At 39.6% G+C, this 26,232-nt stretch overlaps 1 protein-coding gene across 1 annotated transcript in view; it reads right to left on the bottom strand.

Annotated features, from left to right (window-relative positions):
• The window catches only part of CORIN (corin, serine peptidase), a 222,651-nt gene that overhangs the window by 31,736 nt on the left and 164,683 nt on the right, over positions 1–26,232 (bottom strand). Inside the window, exons 14-18 of the mRNA XM_032632658.1 lie at positions 24,398–24,508; positions 23,169–23,298; positions 6,835–6,951; positions 4,225–4,274; positions 3,898–4,072 (exon numbers count right to left, since the gene is read on the bottom strand). Coding sequence (XP_032488549.1) covers positions 3,898–4,072; positions 4,225–4,274; positions 6,835–6,951; positions 23,169–23,298; positions 24,398–24,508 — 583 coding nt within the window. The remainder of the gene's footprint in view (positions 1–3,897; positions 4,073–4,224; positions 4,275–6,834; positions 6,952–23,168; positions 23,299–24,397; positions 24,509–26,232) is intronic.

Below are 26,232 nucleotides of genomic sequence, written 5' to 3' on the forward strand. Positions count from 1 at the left end.
AGGCCAGGCCCCACTTGACAGTTCTGTGAAGTCTAATGTTCCATGAAATTTTATTACCAGGGCCTTTGATAGAATATCCATTTCCTTAATTATAAACACATTTCTTCTCTATTGCAAGGTTTCTCCTTAACTTCACAGATCTGTCAGTGAAAGACAAAACTTGGATACCACATTTGGAAATGACAAAAGTGGTGCATGAACTGGATGAATTAGCATATAAAGGGTGTTATTCCCTTAAAGAGCTGTTGGATTCATTTAGGTAATCGTCTTTTGATAAATGTACTCCTGCTAGTACAATCTTCTGCTTATCATGGAGTTATAAATCAGAACTGGAAAAGACATCTGGAAACATCTGGCCCCTTCCAAAGCAATAACATTGCAATGTATTTCCTGACGTACTACACAGACTCTTCCAATCATTTGGGGTCATTCTTACACATTAAAAGTTCTCAAGAGGAGGTTCTGGTTTGATTTTTTACATTATATTTCCCCCAAAAGAGCAATCAAATAGCTAGATATACATATTTCCATTTTATAATCACTTCTCTTATTCTAATTACTTGTTTAAATGTCTGTCTCCTCACTAGGTTAGCATTCCAAGAAAGGAAACATATATTCATTTCTTTAACTCCCATATGGAGATGAATATACATTCTGGGACTCTATTCTGTAGAAACAAGAGTACCAATAGGTGAATAGCTTTGCATAAGAAGACGTATTGCAGTGTTGTTAAAGTGATAGCAAACTGGAACTAATGTGAATGTCCATCAACTGGGGAATAATAAAAAAAGTATGGTGAATCTCTGTGATGGAATATCATTTAGCTTTGAAAAAGAATGAGCTAGAGCTACATCAATTGATTTGGAGGGGATGTCCATTATATACTGCTACATGAGAAAAGCAACTTACAAACAAAAGTATAGCGTGTGATTTCAAATTGTAAAAATAAATGACACCCTGTGAAAAATATGTGTTTATAGCTGTGGAGGAACAATCACTAGGTGATTCTCGAGGACGATGAGAAAGTAAAGGAGAGAGAGTATGGAAGGAGATAAAAATTGAGCTCGCAAAATGAAAAAATATTCATGCCGTAATGCTAAGGGAAAAGTCAGAATGCATGTTTTTTTTGTTGTTGCTGTTCTTTTATTTATTTTTGGCTGCGTTGGGCCTTTGTTGCTGTGCGCAGGCTTTCTCTAGTTGCAGTGAGTGGGGGCTACTCTCATTGTAGTGCGTGGGCTTCTCATTGCGGTGGCTTCTCTTGTTGTGGAGCACGGGCTCTAGGCACACGGGCTTCAGTAGCTGTGGCTCGTGGGCTCTAGAGCACAGGCTCAGTAGTTCTGGCGCATGGACTTAGTTGCTCCACTGCATGTGGGATCTTCCTGGACCAGGGCTCGAACCCGTGTCCCCTGCATTGGCAGGCGGATTCTTAACCACTGTGCCACCAGGGAAGTCCCTGAATACATGTTTTTAGTAATAATATTTTAAAAAGAAAAATTTTACCTTTATTGATGTCTTACTGATTGGTATCAGGCATGGTTCTTAAGGTTTTACATAGGCTATCTCACTTGATGCCTGCACCAACCCTGTGAGGTGGGGACTGTTATTTCCCTCATTTCATATATGAAGAGACTTGGCCCAGAGAAGTTCATAAATTGACACAGTAAGTGGCAAAGCTGAGAGAAAATAATAATAGACAAAGAGGCAAAAAAATGAAATTGCATTTTTTTCTACAAATTAACCTGGTAAAATGAAAATAATCAATTTAATGAGATGCTAGAACTGTGAGTTATTTGTGTTAAATTTTTGCTATTATTTATTATTACTTTTAAATAAAGTAAAATTATTAAACATAAAAAGAAGAAAATGGGAAGTATGGTGGTTTTTCAAACATGTCCTCAAATACTCTGCCACTCCTCTCGCTGAGAGAAGAGTTCTATGTTTCTTCCCTTTGAATCTGGGTGGGGCTGTGACAGCTCTGACCAACTCCACAGTGTAAGTAATGTTGTGTGTCTCTGGAGGCCGGATCAAAAAAGGCTTCCTCCTGGCTCCCTTTTTGGGACTCTCACTTTGGGGGATGCTAGCTACCAAGCTGTGAGTCTCACTTGGAGAAAAACAAATGCCCCTGCCAACAGGCAGCATCCACTGCCAGACTTCAGGTGGTGCCAGCCCCTAGAACCTTAGTACCTTCCAGCAGAGTCCCCAGACGTTGCTGAGCAGAGACAAACTACAAGCTATTTCCTGTCTAGATGTCTAATCTCCAGAATCTTCCATGGGCATGAAAAATGGTTGTTGTTTGTTGTTATTTTGTTATTGTTTGGTTAGGAGTCTTTTTTTTTTTTGCTCCTAAATTATACAACAACAGTCGAAAGAGATGAGGACCTTCTGTAGTGATGTTTGTCAACTTGGGGTAGGTTTCTCCTTGGTCTTATTTTTCTGCTCCCTTTAGGTATTTTGCGATGATTAATTTTATGTGCCAAGTGGCTGTCCCAATATTTGGCCAAACATTTTTCTGGATGTTTCTGTGAAGGTGTTTTTTGGGAAGAGATTAGCATTCAAAATGGTGGACTATTAGTAAAGCAGGTTACCCTCCATAATGTGGGTGGGCCTTACCCAATCAGTTGTAGACTTTCACAGAGCAAAGACTGATCTCCCCAGAGCAAGAAGGAGTTCTGCCAGCATGCTCCCTTTGGACTTGAACTGCAGCTCTTCCCTGAGTCTCCAGCCTGCCTGCCACCCCATCAGACTGTAGACTCACCAAGCCTCCAGGAATGTTTGCCAATTCCTGGAAAACTCTTTCTCTCTCTCTCATTGGTCTGTTTCTCTGGACAGCCCTGACTAACACACATATTATACTGTTCACTCTACTTCCCAAACTCCTCACCAATTCCTCCAGCATCCTAACCTCACTGTAGTATCTACGTAAGCCGGCTCTGTTTAACTTCCTATGCATTTGATGTATCTAAGAGGGCTAGAAAAGAGACTAAAGCTGGCTAGAGAGTCAATCTTCTAAACTTCTTCCTCTTCCTCCCTCCTTAGGACATAAATCATAAGCAATATACATCTGTTGCCAATAAATGAGCAGCACCTATACAGGATGATAACACCAAGGGTAGAAAAATCTAAGCAGATAAGGACCTGGGAAGGAGATCAACTGTGGATTTTGCACTGAGTTACAGAATGGCATATGGGCACATACGCTGAGAAAACCATAATTCAAAAACAGTCATGTACCAAAATGTTCATTGCAGCACTATTTACAGTAGCCAGGACATGGAAGCAACCTAAGTGTCCATCAACAGATGAAAGGATAAAGAAGATACGGCACATAGATACAACGGAATATTACTCAGCCATAAAAGAAATGAAATTGAGTGATTTGTAGTGAGGTGGATGGACCTACAGTCTGTCATACAGAGTGAAGTAAGTCAGAAAGAGAAAAACAAATACCGTATTCCAACACATATATATAGAATCTAAGAAAAAAAGAAAGGTCATGAAGAACATAGGGGCAAGACGGGAATAAAGACACAGACCTACTAGAGAATGGACTTGAGGATACGGGGAGGGCGAAGGGTAAGCTGGGACAAAGTGAGAGAGTGGCATGGACATATATACACTACCAAACGTAAAACAGATAGCTAGTGGGAAGCAGCCACATAGCACAGGGAGATCAGCTCGGTGCTTTGTGACCACCTAGAGGGGTGGGATAGGGAGGGTGGGAGGGAGACGCAAGAGGGAAGAGATATGGGGACATATGTATATGTATAACTGATTCACTTTGTTATAAAGCAGAAACTAACACACCATTGTAGAGCGATTATACTCCAATAAAAATGTTAAAAAAAATACCCAAGTGACAAAATGATCAGGCAAAGCAAAAGAAAAGGTGCAGCTTACCCCTCGAAGCAGTGGGCGACTGTCAGAACCCACTTCTTGGCAATGAGGACACAGCCACAAATGTGACCACTGGGTTCACTCTGCAGGGAACACTGCCAGGGCCACCTTCCTGGGCGACTCGTCCGACCCCCAAGGATCCTCTTGTTCATTCGGGCAGCAGGGCGGCGCCCACAGTCTACCAAGGAGCAGGAAACAGTATGTGACTCACTACCAAAACCAGCTAGATGCTTGCATCTTTGCTGTCACGTACAAGTGATCATTTTTTCCCTTGAGCCAATCCAGTTAAATTAAGTTCATATCCCATTGTAACACCACTAATTCGCTCACCTTGTTTAGTACATAGAAGAGAAATCTTACTTCTGCTGTGACAGGACTGCCTAGATTTGGAAACATAAAACGGCATAATATTTAGTTACATATTTATCGTTCACTTCAAACACTTTACCAGTGAAAGGCAAGACATAGCTTATACTGAAGTCAGGAATTCTCAAGGCAGGGCTGTGGTCAGATATCACCTTAGAGGTGGAGGTATATGAAGGATGTACTTTTTTAAAGTGTATTTAATATCATTATATACTTTCACATTTGTGGGAAGAGAAACTATTGTTAGCAAAGTTTCCCACATCATCTTGGCTGGTGGCACCACCCATAATACTGACTCAATGATTTTCAAAGTAGGGAGAGGAAAAGGAAAGGCATTAGTCGGCTTCCCAGAATGTATGGTGAGGAGGGAGCACATCAGACTTTTATGCTTATGGAGAGGACATGTATGTCCAAAAGAAGCTGAGAAATAGCTTGAGAGAAAAAAAATATTGCTTCAGAAAGTTAGAGAACAGAGAAAGGAACTGAATATTTAGACTAGAAAAGAATCTTGAGACTTTTTTTATTATCTTTTTTTTTAAGTTGAAATATAGTTGATTTACAATATTGTGTTAGTTTCAGGTATACACATAGTGATTCAGTTTTTTTCTGATTATATTCCATTATAGGCTATTATAAGATATTGAATATAATTTCCCATACTATACAGTAAATCTTTATTGCTTATCTGTTTTATGTATACTAGTCTGTATCTGTTAATCCCATACTCCTAATTTGTCCCTCCCTCCATCCGTTTCCCCTTTGGTAACCATATATTTGTTTTCTATGTTACTGAGACTTTCAATGTTAAACTGTGTATCTATGATTAGCTGACAGGAGGAAGGGGATTAAATTCATCCCATGTAACTCTAGATGGCAGGATCAGAATCAGTAGGGAGAACTTATAGAAAGAGTGCATTCAGGAAAGGAAGAACTTTCTAAAAATTAGAGTTTAGCTTTGAAGGCAAGAACATGGTTTAAGCATCACAAGAGAATTCAGCTTAGGGTACACTAAGTTTTAACCACAAAGTCTCTTCCAAGCATTTATTCACAATGCAAATTTAAAAGAAAAAAAACATGTTGGGACTGTCAAAAATACTATGACATGCTTAGAATCCTAGATATGTCAGAAGAAAGAAAAACAACCCTATGTCATTTCCACATTCCTTTTTGAAGATCTACTGTATTTTCATTTCTTGCTAAATTTGCATGGGGATATATGTATACAATAAATTATATAATACAGAAAAAGCACATTTGCATTTTGCCTTCTCACAACCTGAAGTCGTATCTCCTCCTCACTCTCTATTTCGTTATCCTTAGTTTGTTTGTAACGCTTCCAAATATCTGAAATTCATTTTATTACTAGCTTAGAGTCTCTCTGTCCACCTCTACAATGTATGTTTCCTGAGACCATGGTCCTTGGCCCCCTCATCCACTTCTACATCCCCGCAGAGCTTAACAATGAACCCGGCATAGAAGAGATACAAATAATTAGTTGTTATTTGTTAGATCTTAAAGTCATAGCTTTTAGGAATAGGAAAAGACCAAGGACTATGTGTCTCAACTCTTATTTTAAAGGAAATTGCGGTTTATAGGATCACACATCTAGTTAGCAAGCCAGGACTAGAACAGGTCCACCAACTCCCAACTTAGAATGAGTTTATCTATCTATCTATCTATCTGACCTGAAAGGGATTTTCTGGCAGTCCCGGTTTGGGGAAACAAATCACTGTTGAAAGACTCAGGTCACTGGAGGAAGTGCTTCAGTTGACAACTATTCAGAAATTTGGTTGCAAGTTTGGTCTATGGGGAAAATGTCAAGACATTCTAAAGAGAAATGGCCCACCTTTAGTTTTATTCTTTAGAATTCTTATGTACTGATTTCTCTAACATTTATTAAAAGCTTTGGGGTCAGATAAACTTGGTTTGAGTTCAGGGACTATCACTTATCATCTGTGAGCTGTGAATTTTGAGCAAGTTATTTAAATACTCTATAGCTATGTCCCTATAATGTAACAAGCACTAAATGAGTGTTAATTCCCTCAATTTACCTTTCTCCTGCACCCCTACCCAAGATGAGGGAGGCAATGTTGCCATGATTTTTTAGGGGAAATTTTTCAGAAGTGTATTTTCAAGGCTACTTGATTATAATTTTATTTTGTGTCTGTTTTTTCCTCAGGCTCTCCAAGTTTTATCAGTTGCCATTATTTCAATTTCTTCTGTTAACTAGTCCCATGTAACATCTGTAGAAAGTGTAGATATTAAGAATTTATTTTTAATAGGATGTGAAAAAAACTCCAAGATTAGAACCCAAGTTCCTCCTCCTTAACCATGATAGTTTCTGCAATCATCATTAAAGAAAAATGTAATTAGCCAAGAGAAAAAGATCTATGTCTACAAAGAAGAAAAAAAGCCAAATGATGTTGAACTATAAAGGCCCATAGCTATTCTATGGAAGCTCTTTTTTGATGTGACAAGTGTGGATTATCTTAAATTAGAAACAGAAGAAGGGCCCTGATGATGGATGCTTGCTCCATAATCCACTCTACACAGCTCTAGTGACGGGTGTCTTACCCTTTTACCAGTAGTTCATGCAAAGTGGTCCCATTAAGGCTTTCCCAGTCGGAGTGCAATGTCAGCCACTGCTGGTCTCGCTCCTGTTCCTGTATCACTTTGGTCACAGATGGTTCTCTGATAGAAGGGCAAATACCAGATAAATATTCAGAGTACAATGATCTTTGACCAGGCGATATCATTATTTAGCACTTACTCTTATAAAAAGAAGCATTAAATTATCAACCAATATTTCCAGAGGGGGATTAGTATTGGAAGAAGTTTGGCATGTAATGTCATCAGCAAGAGGGGAAGTTACTAAAAGTATCCCGAAGCAACAAACGTCCACACTGTTACAGCTATTTTAGTCATTCTCTCTGCTGACATGTATTTGAACTTTGTGAGGTGTCGGAATTCTAACATATACGATGTAGAAGTTCCAATACCTAAAAAACAAGAGCAGCTTTAGGCAGGGATCAAAAGTAAAATAAAATTTATCTGCCTGGAGTATTTTTTCCTTCACTTTTCTTGCCCAGTGTATTCCTGCAATAAAGCAATACCTTAAAATAAATAATAAGTAAAGAGAATCAATGGCCATTTAGTGTCTGTTCAGACAGTATAAAACTGTAAGTGGAATTTTTTCAACATACTGCAGAATCTTCATGCACTAAAAATTAGGAAGGTCTCTAGAAAGTAGAGACAGGAGTTAGACAACATCATTTTGCTGTTTACCCATATTCTCACTCAAACTCTACCAGTACTTTCCTATCAATGTCTCATTCAATCATCAAATAAATATGCTTGTACCCGAGATGTACCCAAGATTTAAAACCTTAGGTTTCAAAAGTCTTTGCGTTTTTGTGTAAAATATCCTATTCCTCATGAAATAATTGGTTTACTTAGGCAATTCATATTTGAAGAAAATCTTTTGGATTTTTATCACCTGATGCTATTAAGGGTAGCAGAGGTAGAGGAATTCATTTTAGATAGGAGGAACGAGGGCTCCTTCTGAATCTGGAAGTAGGAGAGAAGGAAGCAGGTACTTAGTTGGATTTGGAGATGGGGAGAGAATTCAAGAGAATTCATCAAGAGAATTCAAATCAGAGAATCCGATAGTCTTTTCTTTTCAAGTACGAGGGGGGCTCCTCGAATGAAGGTGGGGGGCTGGTGGCAGGGTTGCATGATGGTTAGGAAAGTGACGTGTATATGAAATTGTTCCCTGGTGGAAGTATTTGGAGAAACACATCAAAGGTAACTTCAAAAGAATGGCAAGCAGTGCTAAGGATTCAAATGAACCTGGAAATCTTGAAGTTGTAGTAGCATCAAGTCTGTGAGCTTAGTGACTTTCTTTCTTTGATAACGGAATGCCAATTTTTTTGTAAAAAGGGGGGGCACAGGGGCTTCCCTGGTGGCGCAGTGGTTGAGAGTCCGCCTGCCGATGCAGGGGACACGGGTTCGTGCCCCGGTGTGGGAGGATCCCACATGCCGCGGAGCGGCTGGGCCCGTGAGCCATGGCCGCTGAGCCTGCGCGTCCGGAGCCTGTTGCTCCGCAACGGGAGAGACCACAACGGTGAGAGGCCCGCGTACCGCAAAAAAAAAAAAAAAAAGGGGGGGCACAGGAAGGGAAGAAAAGTTAGATTCAGTGGCATTGAAAGAAAAATGATCACTTCCCCTGGTCATCGATTATTTTAAAACTACTGTCATTACAGAATAGAAAATAAAAGAAACAAAAACCTCCCCAAATCCAGTTATTTTAAAAAGAATAAAACCCCCTAAAGAGAAGACTTGAGGATAGAATAAGAACCAAAGATTAAAAACAAAACAGAGTCCTTAATCATGGATGAATTCTAATCATTTGATTTAGAAACAAATGGCATAAACCCTGCCCACGCTTTAAGAAGCATTGCACAAGCTTTAATTTATTTAGATACTTGAATGAACTGTTTTATATTTGAAGATGTCACAAAACCTACTGCAAAATGAGAATTCTTTCCTTCACCAAAATGAGGCTCTGGCTTTAATCCCAGAAGTGCTGTATGCAGAGGCACAGTGGGATGGAAAATACAAAAATCAGAGGCCACACACACCACTCGTGGTGTTTCTCTTGATATCTGCATCCTGAGAATTCCTTTCTGCAGTAGAACAATCTGTGGCCTCCTAAATCCAGGCATTTTACTCGCAAAAAGCCAAAGGAAGATCAGCTTCAGATTTGTTATTTAATGAAATCATTCTTTAGGCAGATATTTACAGGGCAACAGGGACTTGCATGGGGACAAGTCAGCACGGGATTTGCACTGATGCTAGATAGGAAAATCATTGCAAAGGATGCTTCAGTCTTTCAACTCCCGAGGTCCCTTCAGTCACCTCAAGGGATGTTTTTGCATTTCATTCATTAACCTCCAACAAGAAAGGCAATTTAGCCTGAATCTCTCAGTTACACCAAGCGGAAAATCTAAGAAATTCATCATCAACAAGAAGGGAGAATCATTACAAAAGTTAGTTTCCCATGAAATTCTTAAACCCTAGCATGCTTCTCATGCACAAAAATAAATCTTTCAGCCCTAGAAATGTCATCTTATGGCCCATTAAAAAGATATCAGTGAATCCATATGTCGGCTTCTGCCATTATACAGAATCTGAGCATCTGTGTGATTTCAACTTTGATTTTTTTCTTTAAATAATTTTTAAAATCATGAGAGTAATACTTATCCATGGAAAAAACCCAAACATTATAAATGAAAAAATATCCTTCCCATCCAAGATGTATAAAAACCATCACTGTAAATAGCATTTGAGTATTCCTGCCAAGCTTTTTCTGTAGTCCTTGTACATATACCCCTCTTTTTTTTTAGTCTATACACATTGTTCTGGGTGGTGGTGATGATGTTTTCGTTTAATGATTTATCTTGGAAGCTTTTGCATGATAATAGCTAGATAATAATAATAACAATGATATTACTATTATTAACTAATAACTGTTTTCTGTAGGGCAAGCACTAAGAGATTAGTAATTTGTTTTATATTATTTAATCCTCTCAACAACTTTGTGAAATATGCTCTATTGTTATTCCCCATTTTGGAGATGAAAAAATTGAGGCAAAGCGAGAATAAGTAGTGTTCCCGAGGTCACACAGCTCTGGTATTGAGTCCCTTTGGTCTGACATCAGAGCACCACTTCTAACACTATGAGTGCTGTGCAACCCTCCTCTATTAAGGGCACACACCACGTTCTTTCCATAGCTGCAAAGTGTCCCATTATATGGATGTACATTTACTTTACCAATCCACTATTGAGGCTGTTTCCAATTTCTGGCTATAACGAAAAAGCAGCCGTTAATACTCTTGACCATTCACCTTTGCTTACATGCACACATGTGACTTGAGGATAAATTCCTAGAAATAAAATTATTGAATCAAAATGTAAATTTTTTATGAATTTCCCCTTCAAAGAGTAATGTCAGTTTACAAACTTATCAAGAGTAGGTTTGTCTATACTTTTTAATTTTTGTAACTATGTACATAATGTAAGTCATGCTATTAAAACATATCTGGAACTTAACTGCTCAAAGTTTGTTTAACAGTTGGTGATGCATTTGACTTATCTTTTTCCATACTATATCAAGAGACAAATCCTGTTGGGTAGAGAGCAAAAGAGCAAAAAAGCATCTTGCTGGTGATGAAGTATCAAAGTCTCTGTATCCTAAGGGAGTCTGAGCAGGGAATGCAGTCAGACCCAAAGGCTTCTAGAGCAGCTATGAAATCATATACAGAGAAGGAAATTTAAGCAACAAACTACTCCAATGCCCTCTTTTGACAGTGCGAGAAAACTAAGACATAGACCCATCCCAAACATTTGAGGGGCCTAGAGCGAGAGTATTAATGGAGGCCCATATACTATATGTCTACATATTTAGATATTATAAATCAAGTTAACAAGCTGTTAAAGAAAACATATTCTATCTTCCCATCTTGATCAACATACCTTTTAGGTTCAAATACAGAATTCTTGGACTCCTTGGAACAGTGGTTTTCAAACTTTAGCATTCATTAGAATCAACTGGAGGACCAGTTACAACAAAGATTGTTGGCCCCATACCCAGATTTCCAGGTTTGATAAGTCTGAGATGGGGCCCCCAGTTTGCCTATCTAACAAGATGCCAGGTGATACAGATGCTGTGGTCTGGGACCACACTTTGAAAACAGTTCACCGGGCTCCAGGTGGGCATACCTCTGGTGGGCAGACTCTTTGCCCCATGAGGTGAGGCACAGCTAAGAAGAAAGCCCAGAGTGGTCCCTCTAAGTCAGGGTTTCTCACCTTTGGCACTACTGACATTTTATGCCAGATAATTATTTGCTATGCGGGGCTGTCCTGGGCACTGCGGGATGTTCAGCATCACCCCTGGCTCCCACACACAAAATACTAGTATCACCACACCACTCCCGGACTGACAATCAAAAAGGTCTCCAGACATTTCCTAAAGTCCCCTCGGCGCAATGTCACCGCTGGTTGAGTTCTGGGGTCCAGGGCAAGGCCCCTCTGCTCCGGGTCTAAAAGCAGTACTGCACAAAGAAGCAAGAGAATTTCGCTCAAATCTGCTTCCTGAAATGTGTGGCCGTAAGACACATATAAAAAATGTATAATTCCCCCATACCCACTGAAATGAGAAAACAGAACATATCTAGAATTCTGAAACATCCTGATATTTTGAAAGGAAGTCTATATTTTAAGGCTTAGGTGAACCATCAGATCTCTAGACAACTTGGCTTACTCTTATCTCACTCTCAGGTCACTTGGTGTTGAGTGACGAGGCATTCCATGCTTGTAGTATAATTACGTAGGGGCTGCTTACCTAAAAAATGAAAGGCAGCACAAATCCCACAAAGCAAAGGGCTTCTTTACTTTTGTCAGCAAGACAGTAGTGCAGGACTTACCTAGACATGCCACACGTTCCAGTGGAAGGACCAGGTCTATTCTATGGCATCTACTGCTCGGGAAAGTCATGAGTCCTCAACCTCAGTACCGATGGTTAGTCTTGAAATACAAATGCCTTGTGTAGTGGATAAATTATTTGCAATTCCAAATATCCTCCTCAGAACCTGGAACCTTTCTGTGAAACATTTCGTATCTGATTTCAAAAATCTTCTCTTAAACCCTGTCATGTTATTGTCTCTGTTTGGTTCCTATAGTTTAGACATGTTGATATTAAAAGCTAGTTAAATGATTTTGCCAGGTAGAAGGAAGACCTAGAAATATTGACAGAAAGGCATCATAGGTTGCAAACAAACACAAGTGAACATGACCATAGAATCGTTCATCTGGTTAGATAGCTCAGCTTGTACTTTATACAGCAAAACTCCCATCAATAGAAATGTTTCAGAGAACAGCATAAAGTCTGAGCTTATTTTTCCAGTAAAATAAGTATTTAAAAATATTTTTTATTGTAATCTTAACTGAAAATATAATTTTATCCATTTATCTACCTCAAAGGTAGAGTATAATAACTGTATTAGGCCATGATTTATAGGTACAAGTGACAAAAACTATCTCAAAGAAAAGAGAAGCTATAGATTATAAAATTAAATTATAGACTTCATATTTCATAAAAAAATCAATGACATAATCCATTTCTAACATACAATAAATTGAAAACTATAGCTATTAAATATATATTCTCATTCTCATATAAATTAGAAAATAAAACTAGTAAAGCACTATTTAAAATAAACATTTCATTAAAGATATAAAAAAATCAATCATAAAATTAAAATGTCATTTGACCATTTACAAGATTTCAATCTTATATTGTAAAACAAACTAAATAAATGGTGTTAGGTTGTAAGTATGTTTTTGAGCAGTAAGTATACACCTCTTTCAGAATCTACAGTAGTCCAAGTATTTCCTTCTGGCTATTTTATCTTCAAAAAAAGATCCCTTTTCTTTTTTGATAACTTGGAGGAAAACTTTGGGGACATGTTTTTTTTTTTAATTTTTAAGAGACAGAAACAACATTGTCTTGAAAGAAACTTATTTAGTTTAGAAAATGTTTCCTGTTTGTCTTTACCTTCTTTTAGTTCATCAGTGTAAAACTAAAGATTACCAGTTTCAATTGCAATATGCTACTTTTTATTCCACTAGTTCAGGAAGTCTTGGAACCAAGGTAGAATTTAGTTTTCTAATAGAAGCTTTGCTTCGTCAATTGCTCTTTTCTTCTTCATCTTGATATTATAGGCATAGAGAAAGTGCACCTTTATTCAATTCAAACTTTTAAGGCAGAATATGACTCTCTGGGTACATTACAAAATAAAATAATTCAAACTTCAGGGCTTTAAAAAATATTCAGTTAACAGTATTACACCACCAACAACAACAAAAATCAGCATTTTAGTACCTAAAATAGTGCCCGAATATATGAATATCAAAAAGTAGAAATGTAATCAATCACTAAAGGGATGTGGATGGTCTTCAGGATGGCTGGTGCCTGGGGACCAAGCACCTTCACGACTCTCCATCTCTCATCTCCACTTCCTTCAGTGGGAGGGAGGAGGACGAGGTGGGAGGGTGGCTTTAATGACCTCCAAGTGACTTTTCCACAAGCTAGGGGACAGGCTGTCTGCAGCTCTAAACTCAAATCCTTCATCTTTGTGACCAAAAAGGAAAGACGTCTTCTCTCCCCAGTCCACTTAAAACAAATCTTATTGAAAAACTTTAAGTATCACAAAACCAGTCGCTGTAGCCCAGGAGTGAGGTCCTTTGATTAGTCCAGCTTGGGTGAGGTATTACCTACCCCTCTACCAATCACTGAGGCCAAGAAAAGTGGGTCATGTACAAAGATGGCATCCCCCTTTGGGATCCCAAGGATAGAATGGGAAGTGAAGCAAGTCCCAAAATGAAGGGATGCAGGTCCCAAAGGAAAAGGAGGGAGGCAGAGAGGCAACACAATAAATGTCTGCTACAAGTGACTTTATTTGAAATTTTTTAGTTCAAAAGATTACTATGCCTCAGAGTCAAGATCTACATGTTGTTTTGTTAGCTTCTGGAAGATGTAGGAAGAGTACAAGATTGGGTAGATATTAGACTTATGTTCATGAATGACACAATGGGTTAATCAGTGAGTGCTCAGTGAACTCAGTTTACTCATTGCCAAAGGAATATCACCCTGGCAGAATTTAAACAAATGACACAGTCAGATGGACAAGGGTTAAAACTGATGATTAATAAGGTTAATAAGCTGGAATGGAAATGGATACAACACACTGGTGTTATATCAGATGGAGTCCCTCCCTAAAGGAGTTTTAGTGAGAGGAACAAATCCCAAACGTGAAAAAATAATTTCTGATACCAATAAATGCTTTGAAGAAGACAAAGTAAGCAAATAGAGAGTACCTTGGTGAGTGTGGAAGCTGCTCCAACTAGGGTTGTCAAGGAAGACCTTTGTAAATAGTTGATATACGAGCTTAGAGACACGAATGATGAGATGGAGGTGATCCTGTTAAGGTCTAGAGATCAGCCTTCCAAACAAGAGGAACTGTGAAGCCAAAGCTCCCAAGATGCGAATGAGTTTGCAGCACTGGAATATCAGCAATAAGGTCAACGTGTGTAACATTTAGCGGACAAGTGGAGAGTGCTAGGAGATGGGGTCAGAGAGTGAGACAGGGGCCGGATTATGCTTTGTAAGCCAGAGTAAGGAATTGGATTTTGATTCCAAACTGTAAAAATAAAATGAAAAGACCAGTGGAGTTGGCATTTAGATAATATCATTACTATCAGTCCTGTCTTGGGGGTAAAAAGCAAGTCAAATTGCAGTAGGTTTCAAAGAAAACATGAAGAAGTTAAGTCATCACCAGGAGACTCTGGTGTAGTTCCAAAAGGGGGATGCTGCCATATAAGGACTTCTAACAGAAATAACACAGGTCTTTCTGGTTAATTTCTGGTGGATTCTCAAGTTGTAAATCATGTTCTTACTTACCTAGGACCCATTCATATTCCTGCCAATGGCAATGCACTATGATGACCAGAGAATCTGATGCCCCCAAAGACTTTACGGAGATTGATTCTTCCCCATTCCAAGACCTTCTTGCTCACAATTAGCCCTGATATTTTTGGTGGAAAGGCGTGTTTTGACAATTCTGGAGAATTCATGGCAACCATCTTTGATTTTATAAATCCTGATGTGAATCTATTTTTTAATGGTGAACATTTTTATCACAAAATGGAATGTAAGAGAGTAAAAAAAATGTGCTTAATCCAGGATCTAGCATAGTTTTATTCCAGTTAATAATGGTGAATTTCCCTACACCACTGAGAAGTTTCCATTTACTTTCATAAGTTATTCATTAACCCAACTGACACAGTTTGAGATTCAGTTTGCTAACAAATAATCCGAATTCTTGGCAGAGCTTGCTGATGGTGATCACGTGGAAATGCTCTTAGGATAACTGGTAGACTCACCTTGCTGTCGCTTATGAAAGCCTCATACCTAGTGGTCTCATGGAAGGCCTTAAAAAATATTTCCTCTTCCTTTAGGATGTAGCACTTTTTCAGGAAACTTCTTCTTCTTCCTTAGCTCCGAACAGCATGTTCCAGAGAATTCTACACTCACACATTGGACTTTATGATTTTCTTCTCATCCAGGCACTCATTTAGCTAGCAGCTTCTTGGGAATGTGTTAAGAAATTAATTTCCCATGCCCAAACCACATGTCTGCCAGAGAAGCTACGAAGCTGCATGTGAAAGAAAACAACACTTCGTGGATTTGCCTCAGCTGACGTCTACTTAGAATACGACAAGCATGTACTTATTACTATATGACTTTTCAAAAAGTGAAAAACAGGGCTTCCCTGGTGGCACAGTGCTTGAGAGTCCGCCTGCCAATGCAGGGGACATGGGTTCGTGCCCCAGTCCGGGAGGATCCCACATGCCGCGGAGCGGCTGGGCCCGTGAGCCATGGCCGCTGAGCGTGAGCGTCCGGAGCCTGTGCTCCGCAACGGGAGAGGCCACAACAGTGAGAGGCCTGCGTACCGCAAAAAAAAAAAGAAAGTGAAAAACACTTAGATCATGGTCCTGCATGATGAATTTCCACCACCACCACCTCCTCACTGCTATCCACTTAAAAATCCTACAGTAAGATCACAAGGTGATGTTAAGATCTACCACAAAACACCTACATAAAGCAATACTAAATGAGGTTTACGTTTAAGAAGCTGGTTGGCCACATCAGTCATGGCATTTTTACTGAAGAACTGGGTGCCATAGGGGATCTACTCCTAGTACCCAAGAGATCTCTTCCACTTGCTTGGACTTACATCCTAGCTCTGTATTTTTCTGCAACTTAGCAAAGTTCCTTGGCCTCTCTAATCCTCAGTTTCCTCATACATAAAATAGAAATAACAATACTACTTGTCTTATAGGATTACAATGTGGATAAACTGAGATAATACTTATCAAGTACTCAGAACAGCCTGGCACATAATTAAGGTTGGCCATTATTATTTTTTTATTATTATTTTTTTTTGCAGTACGCGGGCCTCTCACTGTTGTGGCCTCTCCCGTTGCGGAGCACAGGCTCCGGACGTGCAGGCTCAGTGGCCATGGCTCACGGACCCAGCCGCTCTGCGGCATGTGGGATCCTCCCGGACCGGGGCACAAACCCGCGTCCCCTGCATCGGCACGCGGACTCTCAACCACTGCGCCACCAGGGAAGCCCAAGGTTGGCCATTATTATTCTCTGTAACCTATTCTGGGAAATAAATGAAGAATCAAAAAATATATACAAATGATATACAGCTGTAGAATTAAGAGGGATACCGTGTAGTACTGATTTTTAAGTACCACAGGAAATTCAGGGGCAAAAGAGGTCAAGGAGATGAGAAAGTCTTCGCAGAAGTCATGAGCCTTGAGTGAGGCCCTGGAGAATTTGGATAGGGAATGTAAAAACAATGCATCTATGGACACAGAGGCAGAAGCAGGAAGGAATGTGTCTACAGAGCACAGATAAAAGACCAGACAGTACAGAAAGAGCAGAGGAGCACATACAAGGATATGAAGTTGAAGAAAGATGAGCTAGTTTACGGCGGGTCTGCCAGTTGGAAAACTTATTTGGTTAAAAAAAAGTGTCAAATGAAAAAAGACCTTTGACAGAAAATGATTTATTTCTGCCTTAGTCCATTCAGGCCTCTATAACAAATTGCCATAGACTGGGTGGCTTATAAACAACAGGGATTTATCTCCTACAGTTCCAGAGGCTGGAAGTCCAAGGTCAAGGTAATAGTAGATTTGGTGTCTGGTGAAGGCCCATTTCCTCAGTCACAGACAGCCATCTTCTTGCTATGTCATCACATGAAGAAAGGTAAGAGGAAACTCAGTGCAGTCTCTTGTATAAGTTACTAATCCCATTCTTGAGGGCTCCATTCTCACGTCCCAATCACCTCTTGAAGGCCCTGCTGCTTCATACCTTCACACTGGGGGTTAGGATTTCACATATGAATTTGGGGGGGACATGAACACTCAGTCTATAGCAATCGAACATGATGTTTGTATTACAGCCGGTAGGGCTCTATTAGAAATTCAGTCATGGGATAGTGAGAGCTTTTAGGGAAACGGAGGGACCAAAGATCTCCTAACCCTATTTCCTTCACCAGTCACTGCTCATCCTTCTTTGCTTCTCTTTTTGGCAAAATTTCCCCAAAGAGTTCTACACTTACTGTCTTTTCTCTCTTCCTACTATCTCTTAGGTGTTTGCCCCCTCACTCTACTGAAACTGCTCACATCAATGACATGCACGTTGCTGAAACCAATAGTCATTTTCAGTCCTCATTTTACTTCTCAGCAGCATTTGATAGAACTGACCCTCACTTCTTCCTTTATGTGCTTTCTTCAATTGTCTTTCAGGATACCACACACTCCTACTGCACTAGTTGTTCTTTTTCATCTCCTTTGGCTTGCTGCTTCTCTTCTCTGATCCCCTCAATGTTAGGGCTCAGTCCTTGATCTCCTTATCTCCTCTCTATATATTCCCTCTCTCGGTCACCCAGATCAAAAAACGAACAATATCATTTTTGAATACATTGAATGCAGACCATCAAAAATATGAACAAGAACAAGTGTTGGTGAGGAGATGGAGAAACTGGAACTCTCATGCATTGCTGGTAGAGTATAAAGTGGTGTGGCCTCTTTGGAAAACAGTTTGGCAGTCATTCAAAAATTTAACCATAGAGTTACCACTCGACCCGGTAATTCTAGTCTTAAGTATACACCCAAGAGAAATGAAAACATATGCTCACACAAAAACTTGTACATGAATGTTCATAGCAGCATTATGCATAAGAGCTCAAAAGTGGAAACAACCAAAATGGCCATCAAATGATGAATGGATAATCAAATTGTGGCTCTATCTACACAAGAGAATATTATTCAGCCATAAACAGGAACGGCGTACTGATACACAGTGCAACATGGATGAACCTTAAAAGCATTTTGCTAAGTGAAAGAAGTCAGACAAAAAATATTTTGCATGATTCTATACGTGAAATGTGCACAATAGGCAAATCTATAGAGACAGAAAGTAGATTAGTACATTTTAAGGGCTGAAGGGAAGGAGAAATGGAGAGTGACTGCTAATGAGCATGGAGTTTCTTTTTTGAGTGATGAAAATGTTCTGGAATTAGACAGTGATGATGATTACAACTATTTTGTGACCATACTAAAAACAACTGAATTGTACACTTTTCAACAGTGAGTTTTATGGTATCTGAATTATATCTTAATTTTTAATAAAACAACTACAAGGTTTTGAACTTCCTTTCCATGGTTTCCATGTACAGGACCAGCAACCTGGGCTAGACTGACTACTACAGAGGACTGAACGTGTCTCCGAGCATCATGGAAGTCAATCAATAAGGAAACCATCCTGGATTAAATAGTTCTTACACGACAAATGAAATGTGAAGTTAGAAGCTTTGTCCTGGGAGTACATGTTAGGAAAAATTACAATGTAAATCCTTATATCAGGGGCTATTAGGTAATATAATAGATACCGTCTTTGCGGTTTTGCCCAAGACACAGAAACATTCTTTTTTTTTTTTTTTTTTGCCGTACGCGGGCCTCTCACTGCTGTGGCCCCTCCCGCCGCGGAGCACAGCCTCCGGACGCGCAGGGTCTGTGTACGGCCCAGCCGCTCCGCGGCATGTGGGATCCTCCCGGACCGGGGCACGAACCCGTGTCCCCCGCATCGGCAGGCGGACTCCCAACCACTGCGCCACCAGGGAAGCCCCAGAAACATTCTTTGGAAGGATGTTTCTTCTGTTGACAAACTCTAAAAGATTAGGGCATCAAATAAAATTGCGACTAACTCTACAAAGGAATTTTTGCCAAAATAGTACAGCCTATTTCCAGATGATCTAACTTTTATAGAGGTAAGCTTATGAGGCCAAGAGACACAGAGAATCACATTCCCTTAGACCAACTTCCTCAGATACCAGATGTCTCAACTGAACATTTGGCAAGTATTAGAGGGCAGTCTAAATTCTGATTTGTACTGTTGATTAAATAAATGCCCATATGTTTCTGATACTGGACACGCAGGTAGCAAAGTCAATATACTGTCATGAGAATTTAGGGGCTTGATTTATACCCTTGTCTAATCAAATAGTCATCATATTTCCAGCTGGGGTGAACTCTAGAGATACCTGCAGATGGGGGTAAAGTGTTTTCAGATTCAGAAAAGAACTCTGAATCCTCTCATTTGGACAAGCACTTAGTTGATAGCCTAGCATTTCTGCTGTTAGACATGGAAAGCATGATTTAGGTCTGAAAAACTCTAAGTGCAGGTGTTTTTAATCAACTGCTTCTATCATGAAAGCATCTCAGTAGAATCCCTGCAAAACACGTAATTTGGTGTAGATCTGCATTTTAAACAAACTAGCTACAAAATATACCCCTTGAAGTAGCTGAGTGATCTATTTGGAGTTAAGGTATGTTCGTTTTGGATACTATGTGACAGTGCTTTTCTCTTAAATGTTTACTGAATGAATGATTTAATGAATTTATATTATAGTATCAAGATAGTATGTCTTCCCCACCACATTATAAGCTCTTTGATGATGTTATTCACCTGTGCATCCTCCACACAGTGCCTACTCCTGTATAAGACCCACAAGCTGATGCTCAAAAAACAAGGAGAAAGACACTGAATAGAATTAGTTGGGGTTGTTTTTTAAACTTCAAGTTTTGGATGCAGAGTATGTTTGACAGTATCAAGGGAGGCCCATGGAGTGGACACTCCACTCCAGAAGCTAAAAGAGGACAACTCATCCCTCTCCCCTCCCTCTGGCAGCTGGAGTGTAGGTCAATGTCTAGCCGTGGCCAAAGAGACCCTCCTATTAGGGACTTTGAATGTGGAAGAAATGACTCAAAAGGTGCAGGGTTACTTAGAGTTAATTTGAAGCACCAGCGGCAGAACTGTGAGTCTGCAACACAGCAACTGGTCTCCAGGGACAGTGGTGACAGCAGCTTCCTAAGCATCCCATTGCCACAGCAGGAATTTGGCCTCGTCTCGCCCATTTTCTGTGTTCCTGCCCTAGCCTGGTTGTCCAGATCTCTGTCAATTCATGAGCCACCCACGTAAACTGAAGAGTAAACGTGCAGGCAAGCCAGGAGTACAAAAACACGAAGGTTACCTTTTGTTCTCATTTACTTAGAAGGTGAATCACTTCTTACCCATTAACTCAGGTCAAATAACAGTTACGGTTTTCCAACCACACTGCTCTCTCAAATTTTCCTAGCCCTCCTATGAAATAAAGTTATCTTTAAAAAATCTAAACATCTATCTTAGATTTTAAATGCCTAAGATATTGCAATGACATTTTCCCAGTATGTTAAGGAAATGGAGCAAAGAGATTTTTTTCAAAATCCAATATGCACACAGTAGCCAAAGGTAGAGACCACTAAAGTGGAGGAATTCATCAATGGATGAATAGATTTAAAAATATGGTGTATCCACACAATGGGATATTATTCAGCCATAAGCAGAAATAAAGTACTGATACATGGATGCATGAAAACATTATACTTAGTGAACTAAATCAGATAATGGTGATGGTTGCATAGCATTATGAATATACTAAATGCCACTGAATTGTACACTTTAAAATGGTTAAAATGGTGAGTTTTATGTCATGCATTTTACCACAATAAAAAATTTAAGTCCAATATTCAAAAAATTAGCAGAAATATAAAGTAGAATATTTTAAACATGATCCATTCCATTTTCAACAGAACAAGGTGGCTTTTGTCAAAAGAATTTTCTGGTTATAAAATCTTTGTAGTTCCGACGCTCCTTCAGAACTCTCAGTGAAGTTATCTGTCATTACATAATCAAGTTTTCTTATTAAGAAATAACCTTGTTGGGAATGTAAATTGATACAGCCACTATGGAGAACAGTATGGAGGTTCCTTAAAAAACTAAAAATAGAACTAGAATTTGACCCAGCAATCCCACTACTGGGCATATACCCTGAGAAAACCATAATTCAAAAAGAGTCACATTCCACAATGTTCACTGCAGCTCTATTTACAATAGCCAGGACATGGAAGCAACCTAAGTGTCCATCGACAGATGAATGGATAAAGAAGATGTGGCACATATATACAATGGAATATTACTCAGCCATAAAAAGAAACGAAATTGAGTTACTTGTAGTGAGGTGGAAGGACCTAGAGTCTGTCATACAGAGTGAAGTAAGTCAGAAAGAGAAACACAAATACCGTATATTAACATATATATATGGAATCTAAAAAAAAAAATGGTTCTGAAGAACCTAGGGGCAGGACAGGAATAAAGATGCAGACGTAGAGAATGGACTTGAGGAGGGGGACACAGGGAGGTGGAAGGGTAAGCTGGGACGAAGTGAGAGAGTGGCATGGACATATATACACTACCAAATGTAAAATAGATAGCTAGTGGGAAGCAGCCGCGTAGCACAGAGAGATCAGCTCGGTGCTTTGTGACCACCTAGAGGGGTGGGATAGGGAGGGTGGGAGGGAGGGAGATGCAAGAGGGAAGAGATATGGGGACATATGTATATGTATAACTGATTCACTTTGTTATAAAGCAGAAACTAACACACCATTGTAGAGCAATTATACTCCAATAAAGATGTTAAAAATATATAATAAATAAAAAGAAATAAAGTGAGATGCAAAAAACAGAAAAAGAAATAACCTTGTGTCTGGTGAGAGGAAAGCAAAGCTCCTTCAAAAAGCTCTTAATCTATCTCTGATCACAGTCATATCCCCTTTCATTTAAACACAATAAGGATGTGGTGAAAATAAAGTATAATTTAATCGATCTTGGCAAATATAATTTTTCCACTCTGGCAAAGTTTAAAACTCTCTTCTTATGTCATCAGTTACTCAATTTTCCAAAGATGTGGGACTTTACATGGGAAAAATGGGCTAAAGATGCCGGTATTTACGTAATTCTTCAAACTGGGATAGCAAAAATGGGCTGCCAGTTGCTCTCCCATAATTGGATGGCTCATTACTGTAAAATTACTTCAAGTTTGCTCTGTGGAATCCTGGGAAGTGACATTTACTCAATTTTTTATTCTAGAATTTTATAAATCCTTTATCTTTTATTTCCATCATTTCTATATTTCCCCCAAATCTCACATCCATCATAGGTAAAGAAAAAATATATGTGTGTGTTTATATGTTTATATGTATAAACACACTCACATATATATTCTAAGACCTTTCAATTATTGTTTTCCAACCCCAATAGAACTAGAAAAGAAAACCCTGCACCAAGAATCCAACTTTAAAAGTATTGATTTCAGTGTGTTTGTATCAAAGCCAGAGTGAGTGGCTTTTCATTCTAAGAAGCAAAAATGGTGAACTCTTTCTTAATTTACATTTCCTACATTACACAGGGTAAATTGAAATACCAGCAACTTCAAGTTCTATTTCTCAACTTATTAAAAAGATTTGTGTTGCTTAAAAAGGAATTTTCAATAACCTCTTGGGGGCGGGGATCGCAAGATTTTCCCATCCAGTTTCCTCAGAGGAAACCATCTTAATGCTTTTTTAAGTAATAAAAGCATTTCATTTCACAAGTCCTTAAAATACAATGACTTCATTTACTTTTAGAGGCTTTATCAAAGTAGGTTTTCAGAAACCCGCACTCTTGAGAGCAGGTGCCTGTAATCAAATACAGTTCTCTCACCTGATCCATTTCCCATGCTTTGGAGGGCTAGGTTTGAGAGCACTAACTCACTCTGCATTCATAAGGAAGATATTATTGCCAAGTTCCGTGAAGCCCTCTGAGAAATTCATCAGGGCTACAAACTACTGACCTTACCCTAAACCCATCTGCTTGCAGGCCAGCTGACTCAACGTCTCCTGCCAGCCATCCGCACACACGTGGTGTTCCATGGCAGATCTGTGAGCGGTCAGGAATGACGAGGAGTTCACATTTGCAGAGAGGGTCACTGAGGGGAAAAAAGTGGGGGGAACCCTAACTTAAAACATTTCTTCTCATGACACCGAATGATAACATGCTTTTGCTTTACTTGCAGACATTCATTTTTATTTCTTTTAGCTAAGAACCATTTGGTGAGTTCTTACCCTGTGCCAATCACTGATTGCCGTGTGGCGGGGGATGGAAAAATGAATTAGATGTGTTCTCTGCCCTCCAAGAACTAGAGGCTCTGGTGAAAGAGACAGGCAGTTCTTAACTATTCATTATGAGTTACAAGACGGCCACAGGCAGGCCCCATTCCCATGAGTTTACCCAAGCACTTGCATAATTAGAAGGAGCCAGTTGTAACTTCATTCAAATCGTTTCCTTTCAAGAAAGCTTGTGAGAATGCAAGTGTGTGAGAGGGATGTGTTAATTTCGGATTAATTTGGCATATGCACTAATTCCTCTTTTATCAAAGAGCATCCTCTGTACTTCATACACCATAGATTGTTCATGGAAACACTGCACAATTAATGACAATATACATCATAACCGTGATTTGGCCAGATGATGCAAAGGACTGAAATAAGGGCCAAGGGAATGGAAACAGGGATGAGTGTGGGACGATAGAATGAACCAAACTCAAGATGATAAACTGCAACATTGGGATACTGGTGAGAGATGCCTTTAAGTCCTGTCCATGTAAGGGAGTAGATAGAAGTCTCATCTGGATCTGGAGCGAGAATCCAGGGAAGATGGAAGACCACTTCAGTATCCTCTTCCAGGAGGTGTCAATGATACAAGAATGACTGACTATTGATAATTTATAATGGGTGATAATAAAGAGTTTTTAAAAAATTATATTCAAATGAAAAGTTATATCATCAAAACAATGTGAACCCAAATATTTTTACATATAAGATAGACATTTCAAACAGAGAAGTAACTTGTGGGGAAGTGTTCCGTGAGTTGGAAATAACATGTACAAATCACCACTGGCAGCTTTTATAATAGTAAACCAGAATAGATGAACTTCGTAAGATCTGTGAAACCAGTTAGGATTCATTTAGCTTAAATGGCTGCCAGGCATTAGAGCATAGAGCAGATGGCAGAAACAATCAGCTCACCACAGTCCCACTCGTCGGAACTGTCTATGCAGTCGGCTTCGCCGTCACACCACCGGTCACGTGACACACACTCGTGGTTTGCACATTCTAGCTCATCATCTTGGCAAAATGCTGGCAAGGGAACAAGAAGTGAGGAGACAAACATTTTAGGAATGAATGTGATTATCACTAACAGGCACATCATGGTTTGCCAGCAGGAGCAACTAAGGAAGACAAGATGTGGTCACCCACACCTCCAAACAGGTGTCAAGATCGAAGAGCAGAACTGATAAAATCTCATTTCTGAGAGGTCCATCCATACAAACAGCAAGGATTTAAACAGAACTACTGTCTCCAAGTGATGAGATTCTCTAGTTCTAACTACTGGGTTGAAGAAGTGGTACCCAGAGCAGCAGAAATACCAAAGATTAGAACATAGGGCTAAAATCTGAAGTGGCAGGAACAGAGCACTGGGCATGAGTGGACTGAAGTCACCCTAGGATGAAAACCAGCTCTGTCCACATTTATGGGTAATTTTATTCCTTTTTAATCTCTAGTATTAAATGACTCTCAGAGTCACACACTAATTCTCTCTAGGGTTTTTAAAAACTATGGCAAAACTCCTTGATTGCCTACCTAGCATCTATTACTTTTCTTCCTCCCTTTTAGAAAATGTATTTATTTTTTATTGGGGTATAGCTGCTTCACAATGTTGTGTTAGTTTCTGCTGTACAACGGAGTGAATCAGCTATATGTATACACATATCCCCTTCCTCTTGGACCTCCCTCCCATGCCCACCCCCATCCAGGTCACCACAGAGCACCGAGCTGATCTCCCTGTGCTCTACAGCGGGTTCCCGCTAGCTATCTATTTTACACATGGTAGTGTATCTATGTCAATCCCAACCTCCCAGTTCATCCCACCCCACTTCCCCAACCCCTGAGTCCTCCTTTTTTAAGGGAACATGAATTTATTCAGGCCCGCACACCAGCCCCTGCTCCACGGCAAGATCTTGATTCGTTTAAGCAAGACATGGCATTTTTCTGACTACAATTTTTTTTTCTCTGACTACAGTTATTAGTCTAGGAGTAAAGATGGGATCCGAGATCAGGGTCTTGGCCTGTGGTTTTGTAGGTTGTGCTTTCCAAGGAAGTTCCTGCCCAAACCCCACTGTCCAGGCCACGTGTCCTAGCCTGAAGAAACAGCATCTTTTTCTAATTGGTTCTCCCTAAAGATGCTTCTTTTTGCAGTTCAGCTGTTTAGGTGGTGTTTTTTGGAATCCACACAACAATAGCTGACTGCTAGCTGGGACCCAGCTCAAAGTTGGCCAATCTGAGTGAAGCCCTAAGTGATATTCCAGAGATGAGGGTGAGGTTCTCTCTCCTTCCTAGCGGCTATGACCAGGGAAGCATGGCACACCAGGTGCTCTTGGCAGCCATCTTTGGACTCTGGTAGGAGGCAGCTAGAGGTCGAGCAAATGTAAAGAATCCCAGAAGAGGTGCTGAGCTCCTGTATCTGGCCCTACACTTGATTTTTAATATGATAATATAAGGCATATGCAAAACACAGGATAATAAAAGAATAATTGCTTCTTCATTGCTTAAGTCTGTTTGAGTTGGGCTTTCTGTTACTAGTAGGTAATGCATCTTAGGAGATTTTTTTTCTGATTCTAAAACTACTGGCCATTCATTCAGAATATGTAGAAAAGACAGAAAAGCACAGAAACTTAATAATTCCACCATTCAGGGATTACAATTGTAAACTTTCTATTATGCCCTTCTGATCTTTTTCTATGTGGTTATATGTACGTTCAAAACTCAGGACAATAGTACACATAATTCTTTATGCTTTGTTT

The sequence above is a fragment of the Phocoena sinus genome, chromosome 5 (genome assembly GCF_008692025.1).
Source record: "Phocoena sinus isolate mPhoSin1 chromosome 5, mPhoSin1.pri, whole genome shotgun sequence".
Classification (NCBI taxonomy): Eukaryota; Metazoa; Chordata; class Mammalia; order Artiodactyla; family Phocoenidae; genus Phocoena; species Phocoena sinus.